Source organism: Amphiura filiformis, chromosome 12 (genome assembly GCF_039555335.1).
Source record: "Amphiura filiformis chromosome 12, Afil_fr2py, whole genome shotgun sequence".
In the NCBI taxonomy this organism is placed as follows: domain Eukaryota; kingdom Metazoa; phylum Echinodermata; class Ophiuroidea; order Amphilepidida; family Amphiuridae; genus Amphiura; species Amphiura filiformis.
Genome location: NC_092639.1, coordinates 25,217,967 through 25,233,691, shown reverse-complemented (window position 1 = coordinate 25,233,691; position 15,725 = coordinate 25,217,967). Strand labels below are relative to the sequence as shown.

The 15,725-nt window shown below is 36.0% G+C and overlaps 1 protein-coding gene across 1 annotated transcript in view; it reads left to right on the top strand.

Moving 5' to 3' along the window:
* LOC140166725 (protein FAM135A-like) overlaps positions 1-15,725 on the top strand; it is a 60,614-nt gene that overhangs the window by 14,414 nt on the left and 30,475 nt on the right. The window contains exon 2 of the mRNA XM_072190224.1: positions 2,020-2,169. Within this exon, the coding sequence (XP_072046325.1) occupies positions 2,087-2,169 (83 nt within the window). The 5' untranslated portion in view covers positions 2,020-2,086. The remainder of the gene's footprint in view (positions 1-2,019; positions 2,170-15,725) is intronic.

Below are 15,725 nucleotides of genomic sequence, written 5' to 3'. Positions count from 1 at the left end.
ACCACAAATTAGCACTGCCCTTTCATGATACAAAATTATAAAATCAACAGCAAATTAATGAATCCAGCATTTGTCGCTCTATACTACTTACTAGTACAGTTTGTCCACTCTGAAGTACAAAGTGACAACGCGCGCGTATACAGCGCGTTAACAGTGCGTAATGCTGCGTCTCTGCTGCAGATGCGTGCCTTCAAAGTCGGCACAATATGTGCGACATTGTGCGTCCGCGTCGGTACTTTGTACTTCAGAGTAGACTGACTGTATGTGCATGTACTCCTGATTCCAGAAAAATACAGCACTAATTGTTTGGAATTAAAAAATATTATCTCGTTTTGCCAAATGAAACATTATAGATAAATTTTAATCCTTTTGTTAGTTCTAACAGGCAATAAAAGTCAAATTTTAATATTTTTGCAATTTGAAGGAAAATTGGCCCAAAATATGAAATTTTACATTTTCTTTTTATAGAAGTAGAAGCTACAATAATATTGTAGTTACAAAATACAAAGACTTGGGACAAGTCCAAGCATTTAAAATCTTGAGTATAGGCTAAGGGTTAGCTTATAATTTTAATATTTTATGTTCAAGTGGTTATGAAAAATATGAGAAAATATAATTTCCAAAAATTAGAATGCATAAATTGAAATTAGTCTTCGTACAAATCTCTCCTTGATTCACACAGCATACGAAAAATGCCCTAAAAAACATGTTTTTGGCTCTTATTTCCAAAAATTGACCAAATATTAAAATTTGACTTTTTGCCAGCTAGAACTTAACTAAATGATTAGGAAAAAAAACATATTAGCAATTGTTTCCCAAATGTAAAAAAAAAATGGATTTACAGCCCAAAATTACACTCTGTGCCGCAACTAACACAATTGCGTATTTGGTATACTGAAATAGATTTTTGATATGTGGGCAATCAATTACTGAAATCAATCAATCAATCAATCAGTAATCAATCAATCAATCAATCATTCATCAATCAATTACGTAAAACAACTCTTATAGTGCACTAAGAAGGATGCAAGTGAATTGTAATTGATGGATATTTCTGTAATGTACATAAATGTAGTGTCCATTAAAATTCAAGTATGCTTGAAACAGAAATCTAAATCCTGAATTACATTTGAGTTAAAATACACACAAGCCGTGGCAAATCACACACTTCAGCTAATGTATTCCGCTATTTATAGAATCTCTATCTCTGTTCATTGTCGCAGCAAATAACCTTGCCAATATTTACATTTTATCTTTCACCTCATCCCATTGATGTAATAAAGCAGAGTGTTTTTTTACCTGGGCATATTTTGAATTAAGGAACTGGCTCTATAGATGCAAGCAAAGAAATGTGTTACTGAGATGTTTATTCTGGATTTGGACAGAACTGCAGGGTCTACAAACAAATGTATAACCCAACCAAACCCTTTACCTGACTCCCGACTAAGGCTGGCATTTTCGGTCGGGTAAACGGGTACCGCCGAGATTACATTACCGGTAGGAAATACCCTCCCGGGTACCGAAATTAAAAAAAAAAAAGGTTTTTTTTTTCGGTTTTATAGTGTCCCTGGACCTAGACCTAAATGCTAGGATCATTCATGGTTGACCTAAAAAAAAAAAAAAATTCAAGATATTTTGTTATTTTTAATATGAAAATTGATAATTTGTATTCATGTCATAGTCTATTAATGATTTCAAAATGCATTCAAAAACAATTTTTTTTTTTTTTTTTTTGCAATTTCAGTACCGGTTACCCGCTCGAAAATTGCAGCGGTACCCAGGTACAAAATTACCCGAAAATGCCATGCCTACTCCCGACCCATATTAGACCGACAATTTAGCAAAATAGCCTCCCCGGTCAAGGGAATACGGTTTGTCTGATGTACTTTCTTTCTATTCATCTTTGTTAGCATTGAGTTACAATTTTGTTGAATACAGAGTGGTATGGTGTGAAATTTCAAAACAGATCTATGGGTATTATTTTTTTGCTTACTTTCCTTCTTTCATTTGTATTTTCAGGTGCATCTCATCAACACTTAGCACTAGTTACTAAAAGGCGGACTAACCTGCTAGACTTAATCGAGTTATGGCTTCAGCAGATATCCAAGCCACATTTGAGTTCTCTGTTGAGCTAGAGAAATTCCATAACATAGATTTATTTCAAAGAGGGTGAGTATGATGGCATTTGTGAGGTTGGTGGGATAGATAATTGGATATGTAGTGGCAGCACCCAGGGGGCAGGGGAGGGGGAATCCCCCAACTTTGGCTAAGTGGCACCCTCCAGTCCCCTGTCAGAACATAAAATCACAGCAAAACCCAATATGGATATGGTGCAGAAAGTTCTACAGAAAGGGATGTTGATGACAAGGGCTACTATGCAAGGTTTGGTTTACTTTGAAAATTTTCTAGCCGATGTTCTTATGATATTAGGCTTATTAGCATGTTTACATTGTAAAATATTGCTATACAAATTACAAGGTGATATTTGTGTAGCAGCTTGTCCAAAATGGGGAGCATTTGCTCTGCTACACAAGGTAAATCGAACGCTGGCTATACATGTATGTAAGGTTCAGACTTTTGTGTGATTGTGTTAAATGTTCCAAAAATGTTGATTTTTGGACAATATACTGCCGAAGCCCCATGGTTCAGCCCCATGGTTCAGCTATAGTACAGTAACCACTCTAGTTTTTTAGTGCTATTGCATGATTTTTTTCTTTCTTCATTCAATATCATTGCCCATTGCAGTTTTGGCCCATTTTACTTACTTGTGAGAATATAACTTCAACTTGTAATGTTAACATTCACTGTGATAACATTCTACCCTTCTGTATATCTGAAGTTTTAAGTTTTTTAGAATATTCCAGGCTACATCATACATGTGGCTTTTTGCCTCATACTACTGTGGCCTCTATCCGTTTCCTTCTGGTGCTGGAAGTAAACATGGTTACTGTTCCATTCATGTCCTTTTTCCTCCAAGTATGTCGTCGTTGTGCAGAAAAACCTTGTATGTGTTTCATTGGCCCCTGAACATGTTTAAAGCAAAACTTCCCATGAAATCTCTGGGCAGTTTTGTTTTAATATCTTAAATTAAAAAAAGGACCATAAGAACAATAGGAGATATTTCCTGCCCAACAACGATGTGTTCTTCCTGTATGGAAGATGTTACGACTTCTACCAGGCATAATTCTGACTTTTTGCTTAAAATTTTGCTTGTGCATAGCATATTGTAGTACATACTACATACGGTACTATAAATTCCCTCCACAACGCTGCCTGGAGCACCCGTTTTGGATGCATAAGTCGCACATTGTAAATCCTCATATTTTACACATAAGTATTCAGCACAGGAATTGACCTACATGTAAGAAGAGAGGAACATTATTGTTACTCAGGACATAATGTTATTTATGTCCCCCAGTACGAGCCACTGTTGAGCTACATGTTTTATTGTTGGGTTAGGTGCTTGGATTTATTTGTGCATGGTTACTCATGGTGTGAGCCCGGGGTGTGAGTGAGTCCCGGGAATTGAGTCCCGCCGATAATCCTATTACCCGGCAGGAAATTCCCTGCCCGGTACCAAATTTAAAAAAAACTATGTATCAATTTTCATATTAAAATTACAAAACAATGTGCAAAATTCAATTTTTTTTTTAGGTCAACCATGATCCTAGCATTTAGGTCTAGGTCCAGAAACACTACAAAACCGAAAAAAAACTTTCTTAATTTTTTTATTTTTTTTGCAATTTGGTGCCGGTTACCCGCCGAAAAATGCGCCGGTACCGGGCACAAAATTACCTGAAAATCACACCCCTAGTTACTCAGACCATTTCCCATTTGTCGGGGAAGAAAGCCCATTTGGAAAACCCATAGAAAACCTAGCTAGTATACACTATACAATGTACGAGAGCGGATATGGACTGAACACCAAATGTACATAAAGTTGTTTGGGAATGGCCAGAGCTTGACCCGGGACCTCAGCAGGGTTTGATTTACTTTGAAAAATTTGCTCTAGCAATTTTTAGCGAAAACCTTATTTAGGCGATTTTCTTATAATATTAGCATATGTTTACATTGTAAAAATTTGCTATACAAGCTGAAATTTGTGTAGCAGGTTGTCCAAAATGGGGAGCATTTTGCTCCACGACACCAGTTAAATCGAACCCTGGACCTCAGTGGTGCAAAGTGAGGATAGACCGCTATGATATAATCAGAGATAGATTTTGTTTTGGTTGAATGTGACCTGATTGAGCAAGATGATTACATTGATTAGAGTAGATGTATATTTTGAGTCAGAGGCTGATTTTGTAATATTTAGCGACCCATCACTTTGAAATGAAAATTTTTGCATCCAAAGAAAGCTCTTTTTTTTTCATACTGTAGTACTCCCAATAAAATGCTTGGGCTGGAAAAAAATTCATTTTTGGTATGAATTGAAAAAAACATGGCACATTATAGCTTGTTGATGTACCACCCTGAAGAGCATACAGTTCTAAATGTTTGAACCCACAGCAGCTGAAGGGAGTATCCCATCATGCATCTGCTTGCTCCATAGCAAATACATGCAAAACATAAGTAAGAGCCGCTTAGATATTGAGAGCTATGGATAGTTTCACAATACTTTGGAGATCATATTTTTCAAACAAAAGTCTTAACTCCCCTGATATAAGCGAGTAATTGAAAGTTGAAGTGAGGGATTTTGTGTACACTTTCTATGGCAAGTGCAGTTCTACTGTGGTACTGCAGAGCATGATGGGATACACCTATCTGCTGCTGTGGTTTGAACCACTGATACACATGTGTGCTTCTAAAATCCACTGCTGTAGCAATTTAACTAAACAGTTGAAATTGGTGACGGGCCTCTAATAATATTTTAAATCATATTCAATATTCAATGCCCGTATTATACAGGCCTTGCTGTTTGAGGCGAGCGATCGCTCTCGCTCGCCACCGCTCACCCAAAATCAATTTCTAGCGAGCGATTGTCTACTCGCCAAAGACATGAAATATTGCTCGCTGCGAATCGCCCAAAATTGAATCCAATATCAATTTACATTCAGCACTTCAATATGTATTCGATCTCTTGTAATAAGTAAGCCTTAATCCTTAGATACGAAAGAGAGGGTGTGAACAGTGTGTAATTGTTTCATATTAGTATGAATGATCTATCAGACCTAGCGAGTGATTTGATTAAAATGTAGAGAGTGATTCAACCACTCGCCTAGCATCATGCTAGCGAGTGATTGACCACTCGCCTTTCAAATCTAGACGACAAGGCCTGATAAATAAGTCCACACTAGAGCTACATGTATTTATTTTTTGTTTGACACTGCCCAAACATATCAGTCTTCATATACAGCTAGCCATTTAAAACCCCACTGGAGGATTTTCACGGTAGACAACATTGATTTTCAAGGGAGGTGTTGTATGACATGCTTCAGGTAATAACACGTGTCTACAGAATTATCCGGTTGCTTTGAATTCTATTTCTGGGCCCACCTGAATAACATGGTGTTAGGAACATGAGACACATCAATCAGTGGACAAGTGCAACATTTGATGCTGTATGTGTATGTTTTGCATAATTATTTCAAGCTACCAGCATAAGTATTACACAGGGATGTATTGTGAATATGTAATGTACAAAAAATGGTTTTTGCAGAAATAGCATTTTGTCTGAACAGGGATATTTTCATAGATTGTCAAAAATTTAACAATCTATGTAATAATTTTATGATTTTTATCATATCTTTACGATTTAAAACAGAGAAACAACCAGTTTTGTTCTAAAAGATTCACTTTTTCAAAGACAAACCTAAAAGGTGCAAATTAAACATATATATATATAAATATTTCAGTTTAAATGAGTGCAAATTTTATTCCTCATACTTTCCAATACAAACCACTTCAAATCATGCATGTGGCTGCAACAGCAAGTTATGTTAGTTTTAGGTATTAGACCAAATATTGGAATGTTTGAAGTGGATTTTTAAATTCAAATCAGTTTTTAAACATGACTGAGATTATGTTTACAAGCAGAATGTGGGTCTTATTTGGAGCCCATTTACAATTTGTGGGGGTGGGACAGGGAGTTTGCTGGGCTATTGGACCAGTGAACTGTATATTTTTCTCATATTTTGTCAATGTACAAGGGATGCATCCTAGCAGGGGGGTACTTAAATAAAATTTTTGTTAGTAAGTGCCACCCAGATTACAAAGATGCAGGCTCCAGACTGGTATTTGGGGACATAAAATGGGAGTCTCCGGAACTAAAAATGGAGCTTTATTCAGGGCCCTTTATATGGTGAAAATTTCTTGAAAAGAAATATGTGCTTGGAAGTTGGAGCTCATATTTGAAGCTAAATCTAGTGTATATTGAGGCAAAGTTAGCCAAAGGGTTCTGGGAACTTCAAATTGACCACGCCCCTACCTACTCCATAATTTTGAACCACAACTTGTCATAATTAAGGTCAACAATTCACAACTTCCATTGGCAAAAATATTTCCAACGGTACATTTACATGATTGTACAAGTTGTGCCCCCACGGTAAATTGCTTTTAATGTTTTTTCATGTTTGTAATTTATGGCAATTTGAAATAAATATTATTAACCTGGCTATGCCACTAAAGGGCCATTTGAATCCATAGTTTCACAAAATTTGAATTTTTTGACCCCTTGTTTGAAAACCTGGTGCTACCCCTGGGTTACCCCCCAAAAAAAAAACCACCCAAAACCTGTAAAGCAACACTAAACACTACATGAATTACTGAACTCAAATTGCACAATGTGCTGTTTCTTACTTTTCGATGAAGTACATGTATTTGAAAAGGTTGTTTTAATAGTTTCCATCAAACAAATATCCCCTCCAAACTTGATCCCCTATAATCCCTGACATTTGCCATTTTCCCCTATTTCTCATCACCATGCTATTGTAACAAAGGTATTCTCAATGCAGCATTTGAAAATGTCAATTGCAACACCTGTGTGTGGGTATACAATGTAGACATGGTAGTGATTTCCTCTGATGGTTATTTAAGACATTGCTTACTAACGCAAACATCAATAATTTACCATCCATAGTCACGAGTTTTGATTCCGCTTTACGTATTTAAGGTGCAATATTTTGACTCTGTGTAATTACTTGATAAGTGTAGGAAGAACAGTGGTCGTGCAAGAGGATATTTAAAAAAAACCATTACAAGAAGGTCTTATCTAAATCTTGGACTGCCTTACGCAGGATTTTGTAATACAATGTACATTGTAGTCAGTTGTTACAGTAAATATAAGCCTTTATATAAGTGGAGCTTTGCGAAACGTGCACCTGAGTCTCTTGTTTATACTTGTCTACGTTGAATTGGACCTTGTAATTGTAATGAGGCTTAGGGTTCTTCTATCAAATTAGAATTTAATTAACATGGAAATACAATAGCACTGATACTAATTACATCTGGATTTGTTGTAATGTATATTAGTGTTAGATTGTAGCTTTGAAAAAGATATTTGGTGCAGTGTGCATGTAGTTTTAATTTAAAAGAGGTTTGTTGATTCAGAAATGAGAGATATCAGTAGAACAAGAGTCGATCCTGAGAATTTGTTCACATACAATAAACATGATAAAGAGACTATTGGGCTGGTTGATTCTTGAAAAAGTGAGGGAGCTAAGAAAATTTGGTGCAAGTGGGATTGAACTGGATTATCAGCGACTGATTTGTATTGAAACATACTAGACTACAAACAAATTTTAATCTTTATATTTGTAATTATTTTTATATTTTTGGGAAATTTCAAAAAATTTGGCTAGATTGAGACAAAATTGGGAACTTTCCGGAAAAAATTGAGAACATTTTGAAAAAAAAAGGACTCATCCATATACCAAAATTGGCCAAGAGAAAGGGGTCATTGATATACCAAAAGGCCGAAAATGCTACCCATGTTTGCGGCACGTCCCCATATGGCCATTTGTAAATAGTACCCCCCTCCGATACAAAGTAAATCAAATGAGGAAGCATGTTGAACAACTATGCATTGTAGTAGGCTAACTTCCGGTGTCACCCCCCAAAATCGTCACTCGAACTGTTTCTACTGCGAATGTTACTGGAAGCTTAAAATTGCAAATTAAAAAACAAAAGCATCGGTGCATTATTGGTGCATTATTGGTGCAGCGCAAACGATTGATGTATGTCACATGCTACATACCCCAACACCCACAGACTTATACGCACATTTTAATTTGCAAAATGGTGAATGAAAACAATTTTTTTACTTGCCTGTATTCCCGGGCCTGTATTTTATCAATGCATAGCCATTGCTGACTTCAAAATTTTTCATTATGGTGTGCACATTTTGATTTTAAGCCAACAGTGACAGAGCAAAGCAATTTCAATCAAATGTCAATGTCTGCTGACAATAATTGATTATGTTGTGTAATGGCTCTACCTTGGTTTGTAATAATGTGAAGCCATATAGGGTAGTTGTCATGGACCTCATTCAATTTGACTTCCATTGTTATGTGCCAAAACTGGCATCACAATTGAATTATAAATGGTTCTGAGATATGAAGTTTAAAATAGTGTTGTTTGAATAACAGAATGAGAAAACAAAAGAGTTAGTTTGAGCAATAGAAAACAAAAGAGATGAATACTTGTTATGGCAATATCTGCAAATCAATTTGCATGTCATCTGAATCAATGTGCATAATTGTTTCACCAATGTATCATATTGTTGGCATTGTTGGTGTATAATGTCGGGGTGTAGGGGTGTACATGTATGTGTGTGTGTGTAATGTGTATATATGTTTATGTGATGCGATCAAGCAAAATCAGTCGGAACTCGAAAATATAAAATTTTCAGTTTCTTATACTAAGCAGCCCTCGAATTAAGGATCTGAAGGGGCACGGCAACGTTTTTAGTGCAAGTTGATAATTGCCTTGGATTTTCACTGAAAAGGCAAGGCATCATGGCAAGTTTGGCAACTGTTGAAAATTTGAAAAGGACACCAAGGCAATTTCTCAAAAGTGACGAAAACACACACAAACAGTCTGATAGATGATCTTATAATGAAGGGGCAGGGCTGGGGCACCGACGGCAACTTCATTAGAGGGCATGGCAAGTGACTGCCGTCGGTCATCATCATCATCAGTCGGCTGCGGAGCAGGCGACTACAAGCTTTCTCCAACTAATGCGATCTTGGGCAAGCGAAACAATTTTGTTTGGCTGCAGCATCCTTCAGTATCTCCCAGGAGGTGCTGGACATACTGTAAGTACAGTGTGTGCGGCCGTCCCGGATTCCTCTTCCCATGTGGTGGAATATAAAGTGCATATTCTTTCACAGGCTCGCCATCTTCAAGACTCAGTATATGGCCGAGAAATTTGAGTTGATGAATCTTGACTCTGGCAACCAGTGGAGTGGTAAAGGACATATTTTGAGGCATTACGGCAGTGGGAATGGGCACCCACAGCATTATGCTTTGGGTTAATTCGAGGGCTGCTTATAGGATAATAAAAAGCATGTACAAAGCTACATTTTGCAGAAAACCCCATTGAAATTGAACAAGCAGTTCCAAAGATATCAGCAATTTAAGAGTTTCCAAAACAACAGGAAACAAAAGGAAATATTTCCTTTGTTTGGCTATATCTCAAAATCAATATTTCCGAGTTCCGACTGATTTTCCTTTATCGCATCACATATTTTATTCGCAACCATACATGGATACTAAACCTAACGATATCCATGGTTCCCTGAGGTGCAAGAGGTTTGCTAACAGCCGAGTTTACCTTATTTGGGGGAGGGGTAAAGGACATATGCCATGTAAGATTGTACGATTTCAAATGTGATATCCTTGTTTGACAACAATATGTGAAATAAGTAACAACATAACCGTCACCTGGTGAGATTGGGCTATTCCAAATGAAATCCATACACCCCCTATGGAGACATGACCTTCATCTTTCACACAGGGACTTCACAGGGAGTGTGAATTTCAAATGGGTTTGCCTGAATCAAGAATATACTTTGCCTGAATGGGTGACTCCATTTGAAATTGGCACCCCCTGATTTTGAAAGGTCATGTCTTCCATAGGGGTGTACATTGATTTTTAAAATGGAATAGCCTGCAATTGAGGTGTTAAATCAAGGAGTAATCAATAGATAGAAATGTCAAGGATACAGCCATTCAATATTGTGAATTTTATTTGGTTGAGAATCAAATAAATTTGCAGTATGATTTTCATTTGAATTAATACCTGGGGAGAAAGGTACCAGGCATATGCAGACAATATTAATATTGAATGTGATCACCCATGCCAGAAATTTCATAAATATTTAGCTCTTCGTAGGTTTGAAACATGTAGTGTGCCAACAATAAAGAGGGCACATGGCAAATGTGATTGCAACCTAAATAAAAGACAAACTGAGATCTAACTAAAACAAAATGACATTTTTGCTTGACAAAACCAATATTTCGTCCTTCACATCGGAGTACTGATATGGTCATCTGATCCACTTTTCTGTTAAACTGGTTTTGCTTATTCTCTTTTCCAGTCTTTAAAAGTGGATTGTATACATGGCTTAGGAAATATGTGCCCTCCTCTCTGTTTAAGGTCTTGCTCTCCTTCTCCTTAACCTTCCATAAGCCACATACAATCCACTTTCAAAGACTGGAAAAGAGACTAAGAAACATCAGAAACCAGTTTGCTGGAAAAGTGGATCGGATGACCATATCAGTCATGAAGGATGAAATATTGCAGTGAGTAAAAATTCATGTGTTTTTGTCAAGCAAAAATATCATTTCGTTTTTTTAATCAACAAACCCGCTGAATTTATTCAACCGAGATCCAACATGATCAAATTATAACTTAGATGCTATTAGTAGGGTTACACAACTGAACCAAATCTACCTATTAATCTAAAATTTTATTAATATATGTTTTACAATAATGCTGATTTGAGGTGATTTTTTTTAAATAACTGTAGTGTAAAACCTTTTAGATGACTATAGTAAGTCTGTTACTTATTTAGAACTGCAAAAATCTGACTTGTTGATTGATAGTTTGATCAAGTTGATTACATTTTTTTATGAATGTTAGAAATTCATATATACAGTATATCATAATTTATATTGTATTTCGTCACGTTCGTGGGTGTGCAGTTTGTATTAGAAAATAAATCATATTTGAAGAGGTATAACAAATATACAGTCATTTGTTAATGGATAATTAATTAAGAGGGAAATATTGATTGAGTGAGGGAGTGAATAGTAACTGTGTCTCCAACATGCCCATGTAAAGGATCAAGTTGATTTATTGTGTACATACTCGTACATATACAAATCCTATACTAGATGAATCGTTAAATCACCCAAATGATGACCATATGTGATGCGATCAAGCAAAATCAGTCGGAACTCGGAAATATTGATTTTGAGATATATAGCCAAATTATTTCCTATTGTTTTGGAAACTCCTTAATTGCTCATATCTTAGGAATTGGTTGTTTAATTTCAATGGGGTTTTCTGCAAAATGCAGTTTTGTAAATGCTTGTTACTATCGTATAAGAAACTGAAAATTTGATATTTATATATATATGCTTGATCACGTCACATAGGCATATTATATCAAACTAAAGAAGGATAATTTTTATACACGTTTTTGCTTCTCATATAAAAACCTCTCCATAGCATTATAACTCAATACTTGGAAACAGAATTATTGTTTTAATAGTAGACCTCAATGTTTAGATAGAAAATAAAATAATTCCGTTTTTTAAAGTTGCAAATCTTTTAAAAACTAGATTGTCTCAGCAGCAGGGGACATTAGGCTGTCATGTGCATCTAGGTGTAGAGGCTTATCCTCTTATTCCCACTTGAGCATTCTCAAGTACACTTAAAGTTTTTGGTCTCCTGGTCAATTCAGTTTTAATTTAGGGGTTGTTGTTATGTTGTTATAGCAACAAGCTCAGTTTTTCTGTCCAGTCAGCTGTCACTTTAGTGGTGTGCAGCCATTCAGGTCTCCCGTCTTGTTTTTCATTCCTTTGTTATGTCCATAGTTCTTCTAGTGATGCACTTGCAATTGTTCCTTCGATCTTGATGGACCAAAAATCCCACCCACCGTCCCAAAAGCTGGAAGGGTGAATCAGTTAACTAAATATGGTTAAAGATACTCCAATAAAATGGTATGTCCAATTATGCTGCTTATGCTTAAAAATGAGGCTTTGTATGGAATTTCTTCAAGTCTTGAAGAATATCATCAGTAGATTGTCTCCACTTTCTACTGCGTTTTATAGAAGGGGAATGAATGCTTTGTACGGAGTTTCTTCAAAACCTGAAGAATCTCGTCAGTAGATTGTCTCCACTTTCTACTGCGTTTTTTATAGAGGGTGGTGGAGTTTCTTCAAAACCTGAAGAATCTCGTCAGTAGATTGTCTCCACTTTCTACTGCGTTTTTATAGAGGGTGGTGGAGTTTCTTGAAACCTGAAGAATCTCGTCAGTAGATTGTCTCCACTTTCTACTGCGTTTTATGGTATTGATTGGTTTTATTGGGCTATTGAATGCTTTGTATGGAGTTTCTTCAAAACCTGAAGAATCTCGTCAGTAGATTGTCTCCACTTTCTACCGCGCTTTTTATAGAGGGTGGTGGAGTTTCTTCAAAACCTGAAGAATCTCGTCAGTAGATTGTCTCCACTTTCTACTGCGTTTTTATAGAGGGTGGTGGAGTTTCTTGAAACCTGAAGAATCTCGTCAGTAGATTGTCTCCACTTTCTACTGCGTTTTTATAGAGGGTGGTGGAGTTTCTTCAAAACCTGAAGAATCTCGTCAGTAGATTGTCTCCACTTTCTACCGCGCTTTTATGGTATTGATTGGTTTTATTGGGCTATTGAATGCTTTGTATGGAGTTTCTTCAAATCCTGAAGAATCTCGCCAGTAGATTGTCTCCACTTTCTACCGCGTTTGATGGTATTGGTTGGTTTTATTGGGCTATTGATTGCTTTGAATGGAGTTTCTTCAAAACCTGAAGAATCTCGTCAGTAGATTGTCTCCACTTTCTACTGCGTTTTATGGTATTGAATGGTTTTATTGGGTTATTGAAAGCTTTGTATGGAGTTTCTTCAAAACCTGAAGAATCTCGTCAGTAGATTGTCTCCACTTTCTACTGCGTTTTATGGTATTGAATGGGTTTATTGGGCTATTGGAAGCTTTGTATGGAGTTTCTTCAAAACCTGAAGAATCTCGTCAGTAGATTGTCTCCAGTTTCTACTGCGTTTTTATTGAGGGTGGTGGAGTTTCTTCAAAACTTGAAGAATCTTGTCAGTAGATTGTCTCCACTTTCTACTGCGTTTTATGGTGGGCTATTGGTTGCCTTCATGCTTTCCTCCCTTTCTACTGCGTTTTTATACCAGGGTTATAAATGCTTTGTGGCTTATTTGGAGTATCTTTATTTACTTGGTTGTAAATAACGGTGGATTTAATATATTATATATCAGTAAATGGTTAAGCATTGATGCCAGATCTTGCTGAATACAAAATGTTTGTTTGCTAGTGTTGGCATTGTTTATTCTTTTGGAGATTTCTAATTATTTAATTGCGGTTCAAAATGCTGTTTTCCAATCCAATCCTCTGTTTGATCCAAAGATGTATCTGTTTAAGATATGCTTAAGATTTGCTTAAAGGTCCGTAACCCGATCGACAGCATCATCCCCCCGATTTTTTTCGTTGTTGATGAGGTTTTGGTATCACATAATAGATACTATTTTTCTCATTACTATCCTGAAATTTGACGCCCAAGTCGATGTATTTCGGAGAAATCATGAATCACAGCGGTTTTACAGGTATACCAGTTTGTAAACAATAAAATTACTTCGGATCATGGGAAGAGAAAAAGTTTAACTACGCGACGCTAAGTGTAGTCTCCTACACAGCCAGTTTGCGTCGGTCTGACACTCGTCGATCCTCGCCGATAGCCACATACAGTCTGGCTCGAGACTACGCTAAGTGCTGAGGAGACGGTCCGCCGGATATAATTAAAACAATTCCTTGATTATTTCAGTTGGTGAAATAGCTCAATTGGCTAGCGCGCCGTTCTTTTACCCTAGAGGTACCCGGTTCAAAACCCGGTATCGGAAGGTTTTTTCCTCTCCATTTTTAACCCAAACTTTTTTATATTCATTTGAAATGTACATATTGCAAGAGGAAATATATTTTGTTTCCTTTTTTCTGAAACGGTACGAAAAAACCAAAAAAACCAAATATTTTCCGCTCAATACGGGCCGGGCATTGCAGCATGTCAGCATTAAATCATACTGAACGGGAATTGTTGTTGTTGCATGCCTACCTAGAATGCAATTCACGAATACACGGTATGGGACTGCAAATTTGGATATTTATTCACATTTACGCTGAAAATGCTCTCTTTTTTCACAAAGCAGCATAAAGGGGGAGATATTTGATATTATTATGTAATTTTAAAGACAATCCATATCCACAACCAATAGGGTTACCCCCCTTTAAGATGAAATTTGGTTAAATGTGATTCAGAAGTCAGCTTTTGTTTGTCCAGCCTGTATGGTTGGCTTGTACACATTTTTCCAATAATTTGTGTATTTATTGATTTAAAATGTATATGAAGATAATAAATAATTCCAAATGCTTGCTGCAATTAATTATCTCAATGTATATAATTTGTTTAATTGATATGAAATCTGTTATCATCTCAATATATAGTCTTAATTTCTATGAGATTGTGAAATTATTATAAATAAGCTTATGTGTATTAAATGGTCCTCATGATTGTGGGGGCAATGCGGAGTCTATTCTTTGTGTTGTTGTGCTTTCCTGCTGTCTCGCGACAATTACCTTTAAGTTAGTTATTGTAATTGAAATACTTGTGTTATTTTTTCTAATTATCATTTCATATGACGTCTATTGATATTATATATCTGGTACACAAATCTTTTTACGTGTTCCATTTTGAAAAGGCATGGATTGAATAAGTCTGGAAGGATGATCAGAATCAAGAGCATTGGGAATTAAATCAACCCAATTTCAAAAATAGAATTGATTTTTTATGCCTGAAGTAGAAATGCATTTGATTTCCCCACAATTGAAATGTCACAGTGCTAAGAAATGTCCGTCAAACATTGTCAAATCATATCGCAGCTAAAACGAGTGGTGAGTGGAAATGAAATGAAATTTCACATTGCTAATATTTGTATGGGGGTTTAAGGGATCTAAATTGAGCGTTTATTGCATTTCGACAGTATTTTTGTGGGACATGAGAGCACCTCAGACGTATCGAATTGCATTCTGAATACGAAGCATGTCTTTCTGATATAAAATAATTTTCATTTTTGAAAATCACAATATAATACAAATTTTATGACAAATTTTGATATATAACAGTCCTCGAAGTAAATTATATAAATCTAATGATATATTTTAAAGTGTATGTAGCAGGGAGGAAAAGCCGACGGTCAATTGAAAATTTTGACCTTTCATATTGAAGATATGGATTTTTTCTCAAAAGACCTATTTTTTTTGGTGTTTTGGGAAAAAAATCCATATCTTCAATACTAAAGGTCAAAATTTTCAATTGATCGTCGGCTTTTCATCCCACCTACATACACTTTAAGTATAAATCATCAGATTTATAAAGTTTACTTCAAGTACTGTTAAATATCAAAAATATCAATTTTAATGATTTGCCATAAAATGTGTATTAAATTGCGTAATTTC